This window comes from Daldinia vernicosa (genome assembly GCF_022497035.1).
Source record: "Daldinia vernicosa strain CBS 139.73 unplaced genomic scaffold F5Y00scaffold_31, whole genome shotgun sequence".
NCBI lineage: Eukaryota > Fungi > Ascomycota > Sordariomycetes > Xylariales > Hypoxylaceae > Daldinia > Daldinia vernicosa.
In genome coordinates this window covers 44,239-58,453 of record NW_025953947.1, presented here as the reverse complement: position 1 = coordinate 58,453, position 14,215 = coordinate 44,239, and the positions used below count along the sequence as shown (strand labels likewise).

General features: G+C 47.2%; 2 protein-coding genes across 2 annotated transcripts; one reads left to right on the top strand and one right to left on the bottom strand.

Moving 5' to 3' along the window:
• The first annotated feature begins 3,406 nt into the window (after window positions 1-3,406).
• Window positions 3,407-5,311, top strand: F5Y00DRAFT_240305 (uncharacterized protein). Its single transcript, XM_048008208.1, has one exon. It carries the CDS (start codon window positions 4,838-4,840, stop codon window positions 5,150-5,152), a length of 315 nt encoding a protein of 104 aa, XP_047863663.1. The 5' UTR covers window positions 3,407-4,837; the 3' UTR covers window positions 5,153-5,311.
• Window positions 5,312-7,146: 1,835 nt separating this feature from the next.
• Window positions 7,147-14,133, bottom strand: F5Y00DRAFT_240303 (peptidase family C50-domain-containing protein). Its single transcript, XM_048008207.1, has one exon. It carries the CDS (start codon window positions 13,866-13,868, stop codon window positions 7,527-7,529), a length of 6,342 nt encoding a protein of 2,113 aa, XP_047863662.1. The 5' UTR covers window positions 13,869-14,133; the 3' UTR covers window positions 7,147-7,526.
• Between the last annotated feature and the right edge of the window lie 82 nt (window positions 14,134-14,215).

Sequence of the window (14,215 nt, the reverse complement as noted above, 5' to 3'; positions counted from 1 at the left end):
TTGACTAGGTGACATTTCGGGGGCTGGATGGCCCTTCACGACCGTGAAAAAGAGGGAAAGATCAACAACGCCCAACGTTACTTTCAACAGTCGAAGAATTCGTTTCTATTTTTCTCTTCCTTTTCTTTATTTTTCTTACTACGAGGGCTTAATGCGAGTAACAAGAGGCTCTCGGCCCCGCGCGACCGGATATTTCAACGTCGCCCTCAGCGGGCCCGGGTATCAGACAACAGGAACGCCAGCGCCGTGCGAGAATGTATCATGACAAGCAAGAAAAGCAATGCGAAGGAGGAAACCTCCGAATAGATGGAAAGAGGAGGTTAGTTCGTCTACATACGACAGCGAGTAAAGTGGCGCTAGGAAGATGGTAAGTTAAGTTAGGTAGTGTAACGGGGTGCGCAACCGGTTAGATAAAAGATAAACGTCTTGTCATCTGAAAAGAAGGACTGCAGATTCACTCACTCGATTGAGAGATTGGAAAGCGCTCTCCTTGCAAACCTTGTGTGGGTCTTCATATGTGGGTCTCCATGCGTGTTCGGGCTAGTATTGTGGGGTAATGAAGCTAACCAGTACGGTTTAAGCTGATGGAGCACTAAATGTGGGTGGAACCTTTAAAATGTCATGGGTTTGTGTACGTAGGTACATATGCGGAACGTACATGATACAGCAGCTCGTACTTCCCAGTTCGTTAAGAGATGTGTCCACAGTAGATGGAGGTCATCGCACACGGTCATCGCACGGTTAGCACACGCGTCTATTATAAGAAACGAACTAAGGGTTCGCACAGTGCTGAAGAACACGGAGGGAGAGTCAAGTCAAGATTAATCGAAAAGCAGGACTTCAGCAATAGCTTAAGGTATGTTAGATACTATACTGATTATCACTTGACGTCGTAAATACATTAATACCAACATGTGGTAGATGTGGTAGTAGATAGAAAGACATTACGGGTCCTTCTATTGGCGAACAGCGGTCAGTTTATCCTGAGGACCCTTGTCTCCATCTAGCAATGATAAACCAGACTCTTCTGGCCAATGCCAGCAGTAGAGTACCTGTCTTGCCTGTTCAGCCAGCCACTAAGCCCTGCTGAGGATCTGTTGAACACGACCAACTTAAAGCGGGTCTTTGACGAAGATACCTTATGGTATAGTGTAACACACGAATGTTATAGCATATACCTATTATACTACTACCTCAACTACCTTCTTGGTGGCGATAAGTAGAGAAGAAAGATTTCAGCAATTGAATAGCTTCAAATTTATGCGTGCGTGATCTACTACATAGGTAGTAAAGCACAACCTATTTCAAATCGAATAGACGTCTAATTATAGATGTATGTTGGCTTATAATGCCGAGTTTACCCCGTCCGCTATACCAACTGCTAGCACGAATAGGTATTGTACATCTAATACGTAATTGGTATTAGCTTATTCATTATCTAAATATAACCAGGGTTTAGGTTCAAGTGGATCCCGCGGCCCGGCTCTTTATGCAATCCACGAGATGCCATATAGTTTGTGTTAGCTACTTTAGTTACTCCCAGCTGTACACTAGGAGAAACTCGTTTATCAATGCCTCGTGTCTCAGCTACATGTGCACCAGAAACTAGGTCTGCAGATCAGATTACTTTGTACATACTATAGTATGCCAACCTACGCCATATCCGCATACATACGAAGCCATAGTAGCGTGGCGTCTTCGATTCATAGTCCAAGACAGCAGTAACAAGCGATTCAAAGCTGGTTATTTCTCAATATTGTTTGACTTATACATACACTAGATACACTAGATCAGACTTGCTTAGTCTTTCCTTACGTACAGCTTCAAACGGTCTCGTGCCACATCGAAGTTACCAAGCAACTTACCAAGCAACTTCTTGGCGAGGAGATATGTATGAGCAGCACCATCACAATCACAAACTCGTCCGGCGATTCCAATGTGACCGAAGGCAAAGGGAAGCATCACTCGGTACTAACTAGATCTGCATCCATATCGTCACGCCGCATTAGCACTCGCTCTCAGTTCTTCCTATAGAGCGAAGTTTGTTCCCCTCATTCGATATGATATTGGAGAAACGAGATTGATGAGCTGTTTAAGGCATCCCCAAACGATGTTGAATGGATTGGTTCGCAAGTCTGAAATAGTGTAGACTGACCCATCCGATTGATAAATAATAGTGGAGCTTAAGAATACTCCCCGCTAGTGTAGGTATGTACCTACAGCTTGGAGCCTCCGGGGTATCATTAGCGTGTGGGGACAAAATTCAATCTTGGCACCGTTAAGGGTCCCTGTTGGCTTTCCAGGATTGCTAAGCCAGGTCAGCACGCACGACTTGCAGGATTGTCGGCGCGAGCTCTCTTAGCTGCTTCTGCATCCTCGGGGTAAGAACGCGTTATTTATTGCTGGATGCATAACAGATGTGTTGCCTAGTGGTAATTGGATAGGTACAAATTTGGAGAAATCAAGCATTATTCTCGATTCTCGATATATTGTTGTATTGTCCGTATCCACGACAAACGTAATATCGAGTTTGAAGAAATCATATGGGGTCTTATTACCCGCCTCGAAATCAATCGGACATTTTAATCCATGACACTGATTAGTAAAGATTTGGTTAGTATATTGCTATACTTGGCTAAGCTCGTCTGCAGTGAAGCTTATAAACCTGGAAGATTCAGGGATCAAGAAAGAAATAGTGGGACCAAGACCTTGGAATTCTATTAAATCTGATTGGTTATATACTATACCTAGTACTTATTCTCGGCCATAAAACATCAAAAAAATGGCCGACACCCGTCAATTGCAGTTGCCCACGAGTCAACGTCCCTGCCTGTGCTTGCGTGCAGCGCCGCGCATTTTTCGGCCGGGAAGTTCTACCTTTTTTTTTCTCCAATTGCATGAAGAAAACAACCATACTTCATACTTCATACCTAATCCCTGCAAAAGTACTTGTTATGCTTTGGCGCATATATTAGATTTTAACCTTCACAACTACATACCTAAGGTAGTACCCCTCCTCATCCTCTCTTTAGCCCATATATGATGGCATAGATGATATCAACAAGTGAATATCTTGTTGAAGTGTCAATGAAGGTGACACTCCCACCCTAGATCGGGTCGTTGGGAGCTCCCGAAGATCTCCTAAGGGCACAACCATGTCGTCTTACCTACAGATCAATAGGTCATAGCAATAGAGACCCTAGGAAAAAAAGTACTACTCGACTATCGAAGCAACATGCCCTTCAACGGATCGTCCAAGTCTCCGTTGTTGCTCAAAGACTCAGATAGGTCGATAACTAATACTCTGACGTAAAATCATGACGACTAACATAGTAGTAGCCTGACCAAGACATTACAAAAGCTTATTCTTATATATTTCATAGATGAAACCAACTATCCGGCGTAATGGAGAATCCAATTCTTCGAAGAAGATATGAGACCCGCTTAGCTATAGACTCAATGCCATACGCCATACGACAAACGGGAATGGGGCAGAAACAAGTTCATGAGGCTGACATAAGTAAATGCTTCTATCGCCCCTTGGGCCCTTGGGCAGAAATTATAGTTAACGAAACCGAAACTTGCATCATTTTCCTGCTTGGAGAGTTACCTTCCGATAGTCTTGTCCGTTATGCTAATCCTCGCTTCGCTCATCTAGAGTAATTTCCGGACAAAATCTGCATCATGGCTTATCTGCACGAAAGGTTACGCAAAGCCGCATGACAGATAGTCGCGCTTCATATTAACATATTAACCCCAGCAAGAAAAATAGGGTTGCATCCGCCAGAGCGAGCAAGTCCCGAGCGACTTTATTCCTCTCATCACCAAACACTCGCGCGCCAACTTACTTGCATGTCGATCAGCTATATCAACAACGGGCCTCTCTTAACACGAGGACGACACCATGTATATCTCGGAATGTTACCATACATCTTCTTAACTTGGCTTGGCCACTCCTAGACCCGCCAGAAATCTATGTCCAATTCAGGGGTGGCGACTTCGGCCTCTCCTTCTTGTCTGTCATTCACATATCATACATTCAAACAATCCATCCCTACCAACTCCGGCCTACCAGACAGCTAGGATCGCCCTTGATCTTATAACATACAACATATACTGCAAAGCTACAATCATGTTGTTTGAAAGTCCCCTGGCATATGCTACCTGCATCTCCGCGTCCGGAAGCCAGCAACGTATCTCGTTGGGCATTCAATCCTTTAACTCCAATGATGGATCCACTCACCTTATTTCGTTAACAATTAACCCCCGCGGAGATAAAACTACATACCTATACTATATAACTACTTTACTAATATCCTACTTTGGGCTCTTGTATACGGACGCGTATGGAGCTTAGAGTCTCTATGATTAAGCTCCTGACGTGTCCTAGAGCGAGGCGAGATGCGCCTTGTGGTAAGGTCTCACTGCATCATGTATCTCTTGTCTTGATGCCGAGACTTATCCACGAACCGACGTTACAGAGAGTCTCGTGGCACAGCTATCTACCGTAGTGAAAAGAATGAGAAGAAGGTAAAATAAATAAATAAAAAACAGAAAGAGAAAAAAAAAGATGCGGCCGAGACATCATCATACATACATACATGGACTCGGTCCTTTCGAGAAGAAGCGGCTCCAGCTATGGTTCGAAAACACCGAAAAGGGGAGGGGACCCTTGTATATTCCGCTTAATGTGAGCGATACGTATTTTGCCGCCATTCCCCCCCATTCAGCTGCGCAGAATGGTCATGGAATACTTCGAAATTCCCGACGTCTCAACATATTGCGGATGCGAACTTCGGTAGCGAATTGGATATGATGGGAGAATAAAAGCCCCAGTATGCTTGGCGATGCTAGCGGTCTACTATTTTGGTTCCGTTGCGCGACCTGCATTTTCAGGCGCCCCAGCCTTGCTGTCGAAGGCGGATGGACAACCGCGAAGGCCCCCAATTTAGCAGGAGGGCATTACTTAAGTCTCTTGCGTGACTCGCAGGACCTTATACTATCCACCCTAAGTGATACGTCGTTAAGGTACCCTACCTACAATATATCGACCTTGGGTTGTATGCGATGCTTCCCCATGGGGATATATTACTCCGTATCGGAGCTCCTCCAACTTCCACCAACCCCAAAACGGAGAACTATTCGCCTTTGATATACGCATAGCTTCTGGGTACTTCGTACTCTGTGAAGAACAAGCGGCTTATATCATGTTATTATAACTACCTAATGTAGAATCTCATGTGTCATATTCGTGCCGCAGACTATAAAGTACCACGCGATATAGATGCAGTCCCATAACAACTATAGCACCTATTTATCTATAGTAACCGTCATATAATTTATTCTTCGTCGAGAGATCGACCAAATCACGCATCGTCTTGCTTTCCCCGGACTACCAAGACTCTCTAGGTAGAGGAAGGGAAGGGGTCAGACGGTAGAGTATGCAACACATCTCCACAGAGGAAGAAAAAAAAATATTTATGTCGTATCTTCATGTTCTGCTACCTTATTTCCTCCTCGTACGGTTGCGATTAACCTAATGCTACGTGGACCCTCAAGATCTGCACCAGGCTACGAGGCGATCTCTGTGGTACATTTGTCTACCCTCCTTGAGCCCGTGCCTTTCCTGGCCGACTGTGCCTCGCTGGCGTAGAGAAGAATATCCGATCCCAGGGGTTAGCTGGGCAGGCTTTGTTGATACGGGCCCTTACCGTACCGAAAATGACGGACGCCCACGTACGATTAGATTTTTCACTCATCTCGACTTTCTTCGAGTAATTTAAGTAGAACCCAGGGTGAATAGATATACCGAACACTGACTACTGTATGCAGGTAAGGAGGGAGTTACTCGACGGCTATGTTGTGACATGGTAGCTGTGCGACCGAGCACAACCGTCCACATCCACGACTGATAGAGAAGCTCTAAGAGCGGTGTCACTACTACTCCTCACCAGTCGAACCGTCTACTGTCTAGCAACAGAGATATGATGCATCCGAGCCAGGGCTAGAACTCCAGAGGATATCACCCTCGAACTGAGCAAAGAAGGACAGGCGTAGAAAACTACCTAGACCGCGAAGCATCTCGTGCTGCCCTCGGGCCTACCCAACCTAGATCTCGCAGTACTCGGACAGGATCGCGACGTAAATGACTGGACAAGCAACTATTGAATTCTTACACAGCAGCATACGCTCGCACGCAGACCACATTAATGACGACTATATTACGAACCGTCGTTCTCTGCCCCTCAATATCCCCCAACTGAGCTCTAAACAGAACAGGGGCCGTAGTAGCAATATTGACCTTGCTCATCCTCCCCTCTTGCTATCGGCCCATTACCAGACAGACATTTCGCCACGTGTATCACGATAGCCTCCTGCATCTACAAGCGCGGACGGGCCTAGGCTCCAGCAATGGGAATACACGGACCGCAACGCTCTTCTTATAACTGCAGTATACGTGTCGTCGATGTGTAGGTAGAACGCGTAATGGGTTCAATAACAGGTACCTAAGCAACAAACTCTTGCAGTGGTCTCGAGCCTATAACAACGACGGGGTATGTATGTCTGTCTGTACCTATGTATGTATTGTACCGATATTTACCGCTTAGAAACGCGTGCCGACGGTCCCAACTTAACTCACAACACTTCCAAGCAAGACCTGAGAGTCGAGACGATAGGTACTCCGTGGGGATAAAGAAAGGAGACCGGGAAATTCACTATGAACCATTGTACCCCCTTTTAGACTCGCTTTTCCCTACATACCAACACTACTCTCCTGCCCTAGATATATATATAGTTGGAATATAGAGGCGCTAGCGGTCCGTTGGTACTACTACTACTATTACTACCTCTCTTCCTACATACCTAGGTAATTATTCCCTTAGCCAGGAAGGCCAGCCCAGGTACCTACCTACCTACCTACCTTTAATAACCAAATTCTCTAATATAGAAGCGAGTACCTAAGGCAAGCCCGCCAAAATAAGACTCGACCTCCGTAGCACCAACTTCGACATAAGATAATATTGAATTTATTATAGTTATTATTAACTAGTATTATTCATCTCTATTCGTATGTGCAAGAAAAGGTCTAGAAATATCCTAGGTATCTAATAGTGCAATTCGTGTAAAAGTACCGCTGAAGAAACCCGGATGTTCTAGACCCCCCCCCTCTGGAGCGCTCTCCATAACCAATACTCGAATACCTCTCTGTGTGGTCTGTCTATAGAATAAGACGAAATATATTACATTCCAAATCACCGCTAGGATACCACTGTCCAAGTCATGGTTCTGAAAATCATTATCTTAACACTACGTACTCTGAAAGCAAGTAGAGTATCCTAGCCCCAACGCCTAGTAATCCAATGTACAACGACAACAACAAAGGTATCTAGAGCTCTAATCTATCGACCTCCGAACGCCGCATTATGCCGCCTGCCTGACCCCGACTCCTCGAGCGAAACCTGCTCTAGTCATCTCCCCTTCCCCTTCCCCTACATTTGTTAGGATAGGAGATCGGTAGCCTCGGCTCACTGATCGCTGATATATACCGGAATACCGTAGACGCACACCGCCGCCGCCGTCAGGTATCTGAAGCGACACGCATCCCGTGCCTTCGCGACAGCCTCGACGAGGCTCGAATTATTCCTATTCTCTCCGGTTTGCGCCTTCTTTTTCTCCACGCCCCCTTTATTCCCTCTCGCGACCTTCTTTCCCTTCGCGCTCGGACCCGCGTCTTCCGCAAACGTGCCCTTAGGCATGAGACCCCATTCTTCGAATACCCGTCCAGCGAAGCGGTCGATGTCGCGATCTGTCACGTCCCAGAGGGTGCCCACGACGGCGGGACACCCAGCCAGCATATAGTTCCACACGGGGCCGTGGCACTCGAAGCGACCCACGTCCGCGAGCGACGCCGAGCTACAGCCCATGAGTAGTGCTACTGCCCGGCACTTATCCATCTTACGGATCGTACGGCCGCGGATGTACTGGGCGCCGCTGCCGTGACCAAAATACAGTAGTAGATCCTTGTTAGCAAGGGCCGACTCGAATTCGGCTTCTGTCGGTTCCTGCATCTCAATGCTATTCCATGCCGGGGGAAGGGTGGATAACGCGTTGCCGAAGGTAGCTTGAGTGTTCTTGAGGTCGGAGCCGGGGTTCAAGATGTACGTGCCTGAGTTAATTGATGCGTAGTGACCCTGTCGCTGACTGGAACTGCCGGTTTGGTCGTCTTCGTCGACGGCATCTGGGTTGTCAGATTTGGCCTCTAGAATCAGCCTTCGTAGGCAATCGAGCGAAGGAACGCGAGATACGGCTAAGCCCTGCAAACAAGGCAGTGACTCCCAGGGGAACGCATGTAAGGACTTATCGAGGATCAAAATCGTATGTACAGCTTCGCCCGCGTCCTTAGCACTCTTAGCAGCAACGTAATACGCGTGTAAAGCGTCGTAGGTCTCCACCACCATGTCGTCAAAGTTGACTTCATCGTAAGCATTCCTCTCGCCATGAAATTGGAGGATATCGACAACAAAGTATAGTAAGTCTGTTAAAGCGTCATCTAAGTCGCCCTCGCGAGCTGTTGGGTCTCCCAAGCCGATAAATAAGTCATATATCCTAGGATCAAGGTTGACCTGGGTCGCAGGAGCCGCTTTCGTCTTTTTGCCGCGGACTTTGCGTCGCGAGGGAAGATTTTTGTCGAGAATACTTTGAAAACTCGTTCGAAACTGAACGAGTAGATCTTCTTGTCTCCGATGATGCGAAAATATGCCTTTAAACCCCCCTAACCATGATTCTTCGATGCAGCCCATAAGGTTTTTCAAGCGTTCATCGAGTTCTTCCCGTTCAGCCCACCACGCGGACTTTGCACCTTTCTGGCTCATATCCCGCGCATCATGACAGGTGCGATTAGCCATCTGTACGATCTCGAGCAACTCTGTTCGTCCTTGGCGGAAGCTGAACACCTCAGAGTCTGCGTCCCTGGAGCTCGCCCTCTCAAGCGGAAGCCGAATTCCGAATGGGCTGTGGCCTTGTTGGAGCTTAGTGACGCAGAGATCGTGCTCATTGTCGCTTAGTGACACTGATATGACGTTCCAAGATTTGGGGATAATATCGACATAATCCCTCTGGAAACAATCCATATCTAGGGAAAGCCCAAGGCTGGTACGTCTATCAAAGGTATTGTCAGTAAGTATAGGCCAATCCAACTTTGGTTCTTTTGCGGCTTCTAGGTGGAGTGTCTTGCGCTCGCGGCGCCAGGTCAGATTGCGCGCCAGTTCAACCGTGCAAGTGGCATGAGCAGGATGGCTCGCGGCTGGTGTGGAAGAGTTTGTATTCGACAAAAGGATGACCACATTTTGTAGGACAGTGGCAATACGATGAACCAAGTCGCCATCGCCATTAAGACTTGCAATAGAATGCGCTGCCAGTAAGTGTCCCTGTGCTTCGCGTAGTTTCTCGACAAAGGACCGCGTGTTCTGAGCATTCTTCGATGGCCCACGACCTTTGCGAGGAGCCACTGGTTTTGTTAAGGATAGCCTATCAGATGCGATTCTTTCCTTAAAAGATCCCGCTACTGAAGGGAACGAAAGAGTTGAATCCTGAATGACGGAAAACACAGCGTCGTGGCTTATCTGCTCTAGACTCTGCCCGATCAAGGCCACACCCATTAAGAAGCTGGCTTGTGACACGTCCGTGGGCAACTTGGAAAGCTCATATGCCGTTCGAAGGGTGGTTACCGCTGCTGCCCAATCACTAGCATCAAGGAGGCGAGTCGATTGAATCTGGAGAATCGAGGCGCGTAAGAAGGATAGCTGGGTTTCTTCGGGTTTAACTTGTACCAGGGCTTCGGGTAGGGGAACCGCCTTTTTCGGTGGTGGCTTCGAGATACTCTTCGTTGGAGCTCTTGGTCTTTTTGCTACTGCAATGCGGCGCACTGGAGCTTTAACAACTGGTTTTTCTTCGACCCTTAACCCTGCCATGTCTGACTCTAATACATCCGCAACTGAGTTGTTCGCATCGTGGGCGCTATTCAAGATCTTGAGCATGGACTCTGCCCTGCCTATTACTTCTTCTTGCGCCTCTTCATCGTTAATTTCTCCGTAGACCGAACTCAGACGACACAGCACTTTCGCGTTCTGATAGGTGGGTTCTAAGCCTAGGGTTATAGGCTTGATTTCAGCTGCCAGCTCCACTGCCTTTTCCAGTTTACCAGCCATGAGCCAAATCCGTGCCAACCATGCAAGAGATTGAGACATATACACGGCTGATTCCATGCTCTTCGCTACTTTATGTGCTTGCTCGGCGTAATACAGTGTTTCCTGGTACATACCGACGTGCGAGTAGGTAGAAGATAATTGTAGAAGGAACCGAAACAACTGATAAGCTAGTGCCCAAAACTCTGGGCCAGCGCTCGCACGGGGTGGATCAGAACGCTCTATATAAGAGTTATTGAGGCTTGTATCCTTATCCGAGGCGTCTGATTGCGAGGACTCTTCTATGGAAATATCGTGGGTGGTGGATCTCATCTCGTCTAGTCTAGACCAATCATGGAACAATTTCCTGACAGCGGTTTTGGCGAAACGAAGTGCGTGATAACAGTCGCCACGCTCGAGCTCGAGGTTTGAGTATAGGAAATATGCGTATGCTGTTGTAATTCTTCGATTGGAGCTCTTCCCTTTCTTCGGTTCTAGCTCGGATGATAGGCCCATCTCAGCATTTCGAGCGTTACTCAAATGCTGTTCAGCCTTATCGAGGGCTCCCAGGGATAGGTGATACTCAGCAGCAGACAAGTGAAATCTGACAATAAGCTCTCTGGCGATGTCTGGTCGAGAAACTACTTCTTGGTTTTCCACCAAAAACTTCTCAGCTTTGGATGACCAGCCATGACTCAAATGTTGTAGACAGAGTGTAATGCCCTGGCTTATCGATGCTTCAAGGTTACAATCTCCCGAAAGTTTAGAGAGGCTCATCGAGAGTTCGAGGATCTCCGTTTGTAGGGTTTCTAGGCCCTTGATTCTGGCGAAATCGACTAGAGACTGTAGGTTTGTAAGTAGCTGAGATGGATTGTCGATGTGAACTAATAGCTGCTCAGTTGATTGACATTTGGAGACGATGTGCTTCCACCTAATCAAGGCTTCTTTGATTTGTGGTGAATCTATGTTCGAGTCAATCAACCCTAATATGCACGCTGCCGATGCTTGTAGGTGCGGGATGTAGCGAACTAGGCCAGAATCATCTGCTAGGGCTTCTTCATTGATCGGTCTGAGAACCTCTTCCACTTCGGCCCGCAAGTCGGCAAGCCCATCTTGTGAGCCCATGTGGATAGTGAGAAGCTGGAGCAAGGTTCTCAATCTGCGGATTGGGTGTTTTTCGACAGAGTAAAACTCTAATAAAGTCTTTATCATGGGGCTTGATAAATCCGATTCGTAGCGAAACTTCTGATCTTTACAAACGATGGCGTAAAGATCATGCTCAAGAGCAGTAGCTTTATCCGACCCAACAAGCAGCCAGGTCCAATCGTTGTGTTTCCGGTCAAGTTTAGCAAGGTTGCAGACTGTCCTTGAAAGCAGTTCGACGTCAGAATTCTGCTTCCACGCTACCCACCAGGGTTCTGTTGCGAGGCTGGCGGTAATGTTTGACACAACTTCTTGCCGAACAAGATGATCTCTGATTGAGCGGAGAGCGTCGGTAGCATCGTCTAATCTGCCTGAAGCTCTACATAGCTCAGCAAATCTCTCCCATTTGACTAATAGTTGAGCTCGGGTCTGCTCTGATTCAGGCCGGTTCTTCACACTATCGATAGACTTTCGAAGCGCCTTAAGAGATGTAATTTCTGTCGTCTTCGTGGTGGATTTTCGTAAAGCAAGGTGTTGTTGGTAGTATAAATGAGATATTTTGATATGATATGAGGGAGATGAATTGCTCTTGGTTTCTAATCGAGCTAAATCTTCCATGTTTTCTAGAAGGGCCAAACTATCCTGGAGAGTGGAATCCAAAACATCCCAGGCGAGCCGGCCGCTGTCTAACAGCAATTTGGAAAGCATCAGAGCTGAATCGAGAATGTGAGGTAAATATGTTGACAATAACCCTCGACGTTGGTCGAACCGAATCAAGTCTTTGGCACCGTTGGCCGAACTCGGTGGCTTGCCCAGCCATCTCAGAGAAAATCGTGGTAGTTGGAAAATGAAAGTATCCAGATGTTCGCTGATATTTTGCGGAACTGTGGTAGAGTTCTCTTTCTTTTCCATGATCACGTTCATCACAGATTTCCGCAGGAGGCACACGCTGGCTAAAAGGTCGTCCATTTCCGCACTTGTACCACCAAGCGATCCTCGTAACCCATCCAAGACTTCCATTAGTATACTCTCGTCAACCTGAGAGGACTGCTTGAGAGAGAGCGCCAATAGTCTAGCGGTAACAGCACAACATCTTGCAGCAGAATCTTCGGCTGGGTTGGTTAAAGATTTGACCTTTGTTAACCACTTCTTCGCCTCGTTGGTGTTACCGGATTCCTGGGACGCCGTGGCGAGTACTTGGTATATTGTTGCTGAGGGAGACCGGGATGATTCTGTCGGCCTGAGTCCCAACTTTTCGACCCGTTTCCAGACCTGGGAGAAAGCGGTGATTGCCATTGAAAAGCGGCTAGGGGATGCTCTTCTGACGAAAGCAGATAGGCATTTGGAAAGAGGGGACATGATATCCTTATCAACATCCCCTCTATGTCCAGATACACTCCATGACTGCAGACGCGTAACTAAACCGAGAGCTTGTACCTCTAATGCCACCTCAGGACTTGGGGATAGCTTTGGCTCCACTGCAAAGTCGTCGTCCTTGGCCGCTACGCTTGGCGTTAAAGAAAGGAGAGTTTGAGATAAGCTCTCTAGCTGTCGAGCGCATTTGGTCTGGTCTGGGTTGGCTTCCTTGAGAGACGATAGGAGTAGTTTTATCGGCGAAGAAGGACATGTCTCGCGCAGTAGAGGTAAGATGCTCTCAAGATGTGAGGACTTTTTGAGGCCATGTATAATCCGAAGAGCCTGAAGTTGAGTAGTGATGACTAAACCAAGTAATGGGCCAGCCGCAACGATCGTAGTGAAATCCAACAACTCGGCGAGTGTTTTCGATGTCATATTGGATTCCGGTTTCGAGCGGACCGCCGTGTTCTTAACTTCTTCATTATTCATACGTCCTAAGCGTCGTTTTAATACCCTCAGCTCTCTTAATGCTATATCAAACTGATTCAGCCCGATGAGTTTGCTGATAAATGATGACATTCCCGCCTCCAGCTGCAGTTCAGGAAGATGGATAGCATTTGACGACTCTAGGGTTGCCAATGCTGAGAAAGCCACGCGTGCACATTCTATTAAAGATAAACATCCTATTGAAGAGGTAGGTGGTAAAGGTGATCGAGATGCCTTCGAAACGGCAGGCGATGTTGCAACTCTATTCAAAGACCGGGATGATAATGGCTTCATGGGAGCTGAAATCGATCTCCGAAGGCGATTTCGAGTTTCACCTTTGGCAGGATCGCTCTTGGTGGAATCGCGCGCATCTGGACTCGAATTAGGTGGAGATTTCGCAGCCTCCCCCAGAGCTTTGAGACTGGCGGTAACGATCTGAGTAGCCAGGACGGCCTTTTCTTTAGCTGATAAACATCCTCCATTGCCTTGTGTACGCGGCCCTGCTGATGTAGTATTTGTTCTACTTGGCGCTCTTGTTAATTTGGTCGATCGCGCCTTCGAGACTGGCTTTGAGGCTTCGTTGTTCGCGTCGTTATCTTGAAGAAGTTCTTTGACGGTAGCTGAGATTGTAGCAGTACATGTTGAGACCGATGTGACAGCATTTCGCACAGAGTCGGCACGGGCTTGTATGGTTTCCATGAGGGGTGAATTGTTATATTTGCCAACTTCTACTCATATCGTCATTAATAGAAAAGAATGAAGGACTTAGGAAATCGATTAGTTAGTCAAAGCACGCGGAACCGTATCTCATGCCAGTTAAATAAGGAGCAAAGAAATTCTGGTGACAACGCCGAGCTTTGGAAGAAATGTGAAATATGTATAATATTTCTTATGTCGTAAGGTCGAGCTCGCGGACTTTGATGATATGTGAAATTCACAGCAAAGATCGCAAATGCAAGGAAGGTGGGAGTTTATTGCGTGAATCCACGTCGAATCCATGCAGCCATGTTAGAGTGGGTGCTGTTTGGCTAAACTTAGCTGACTAA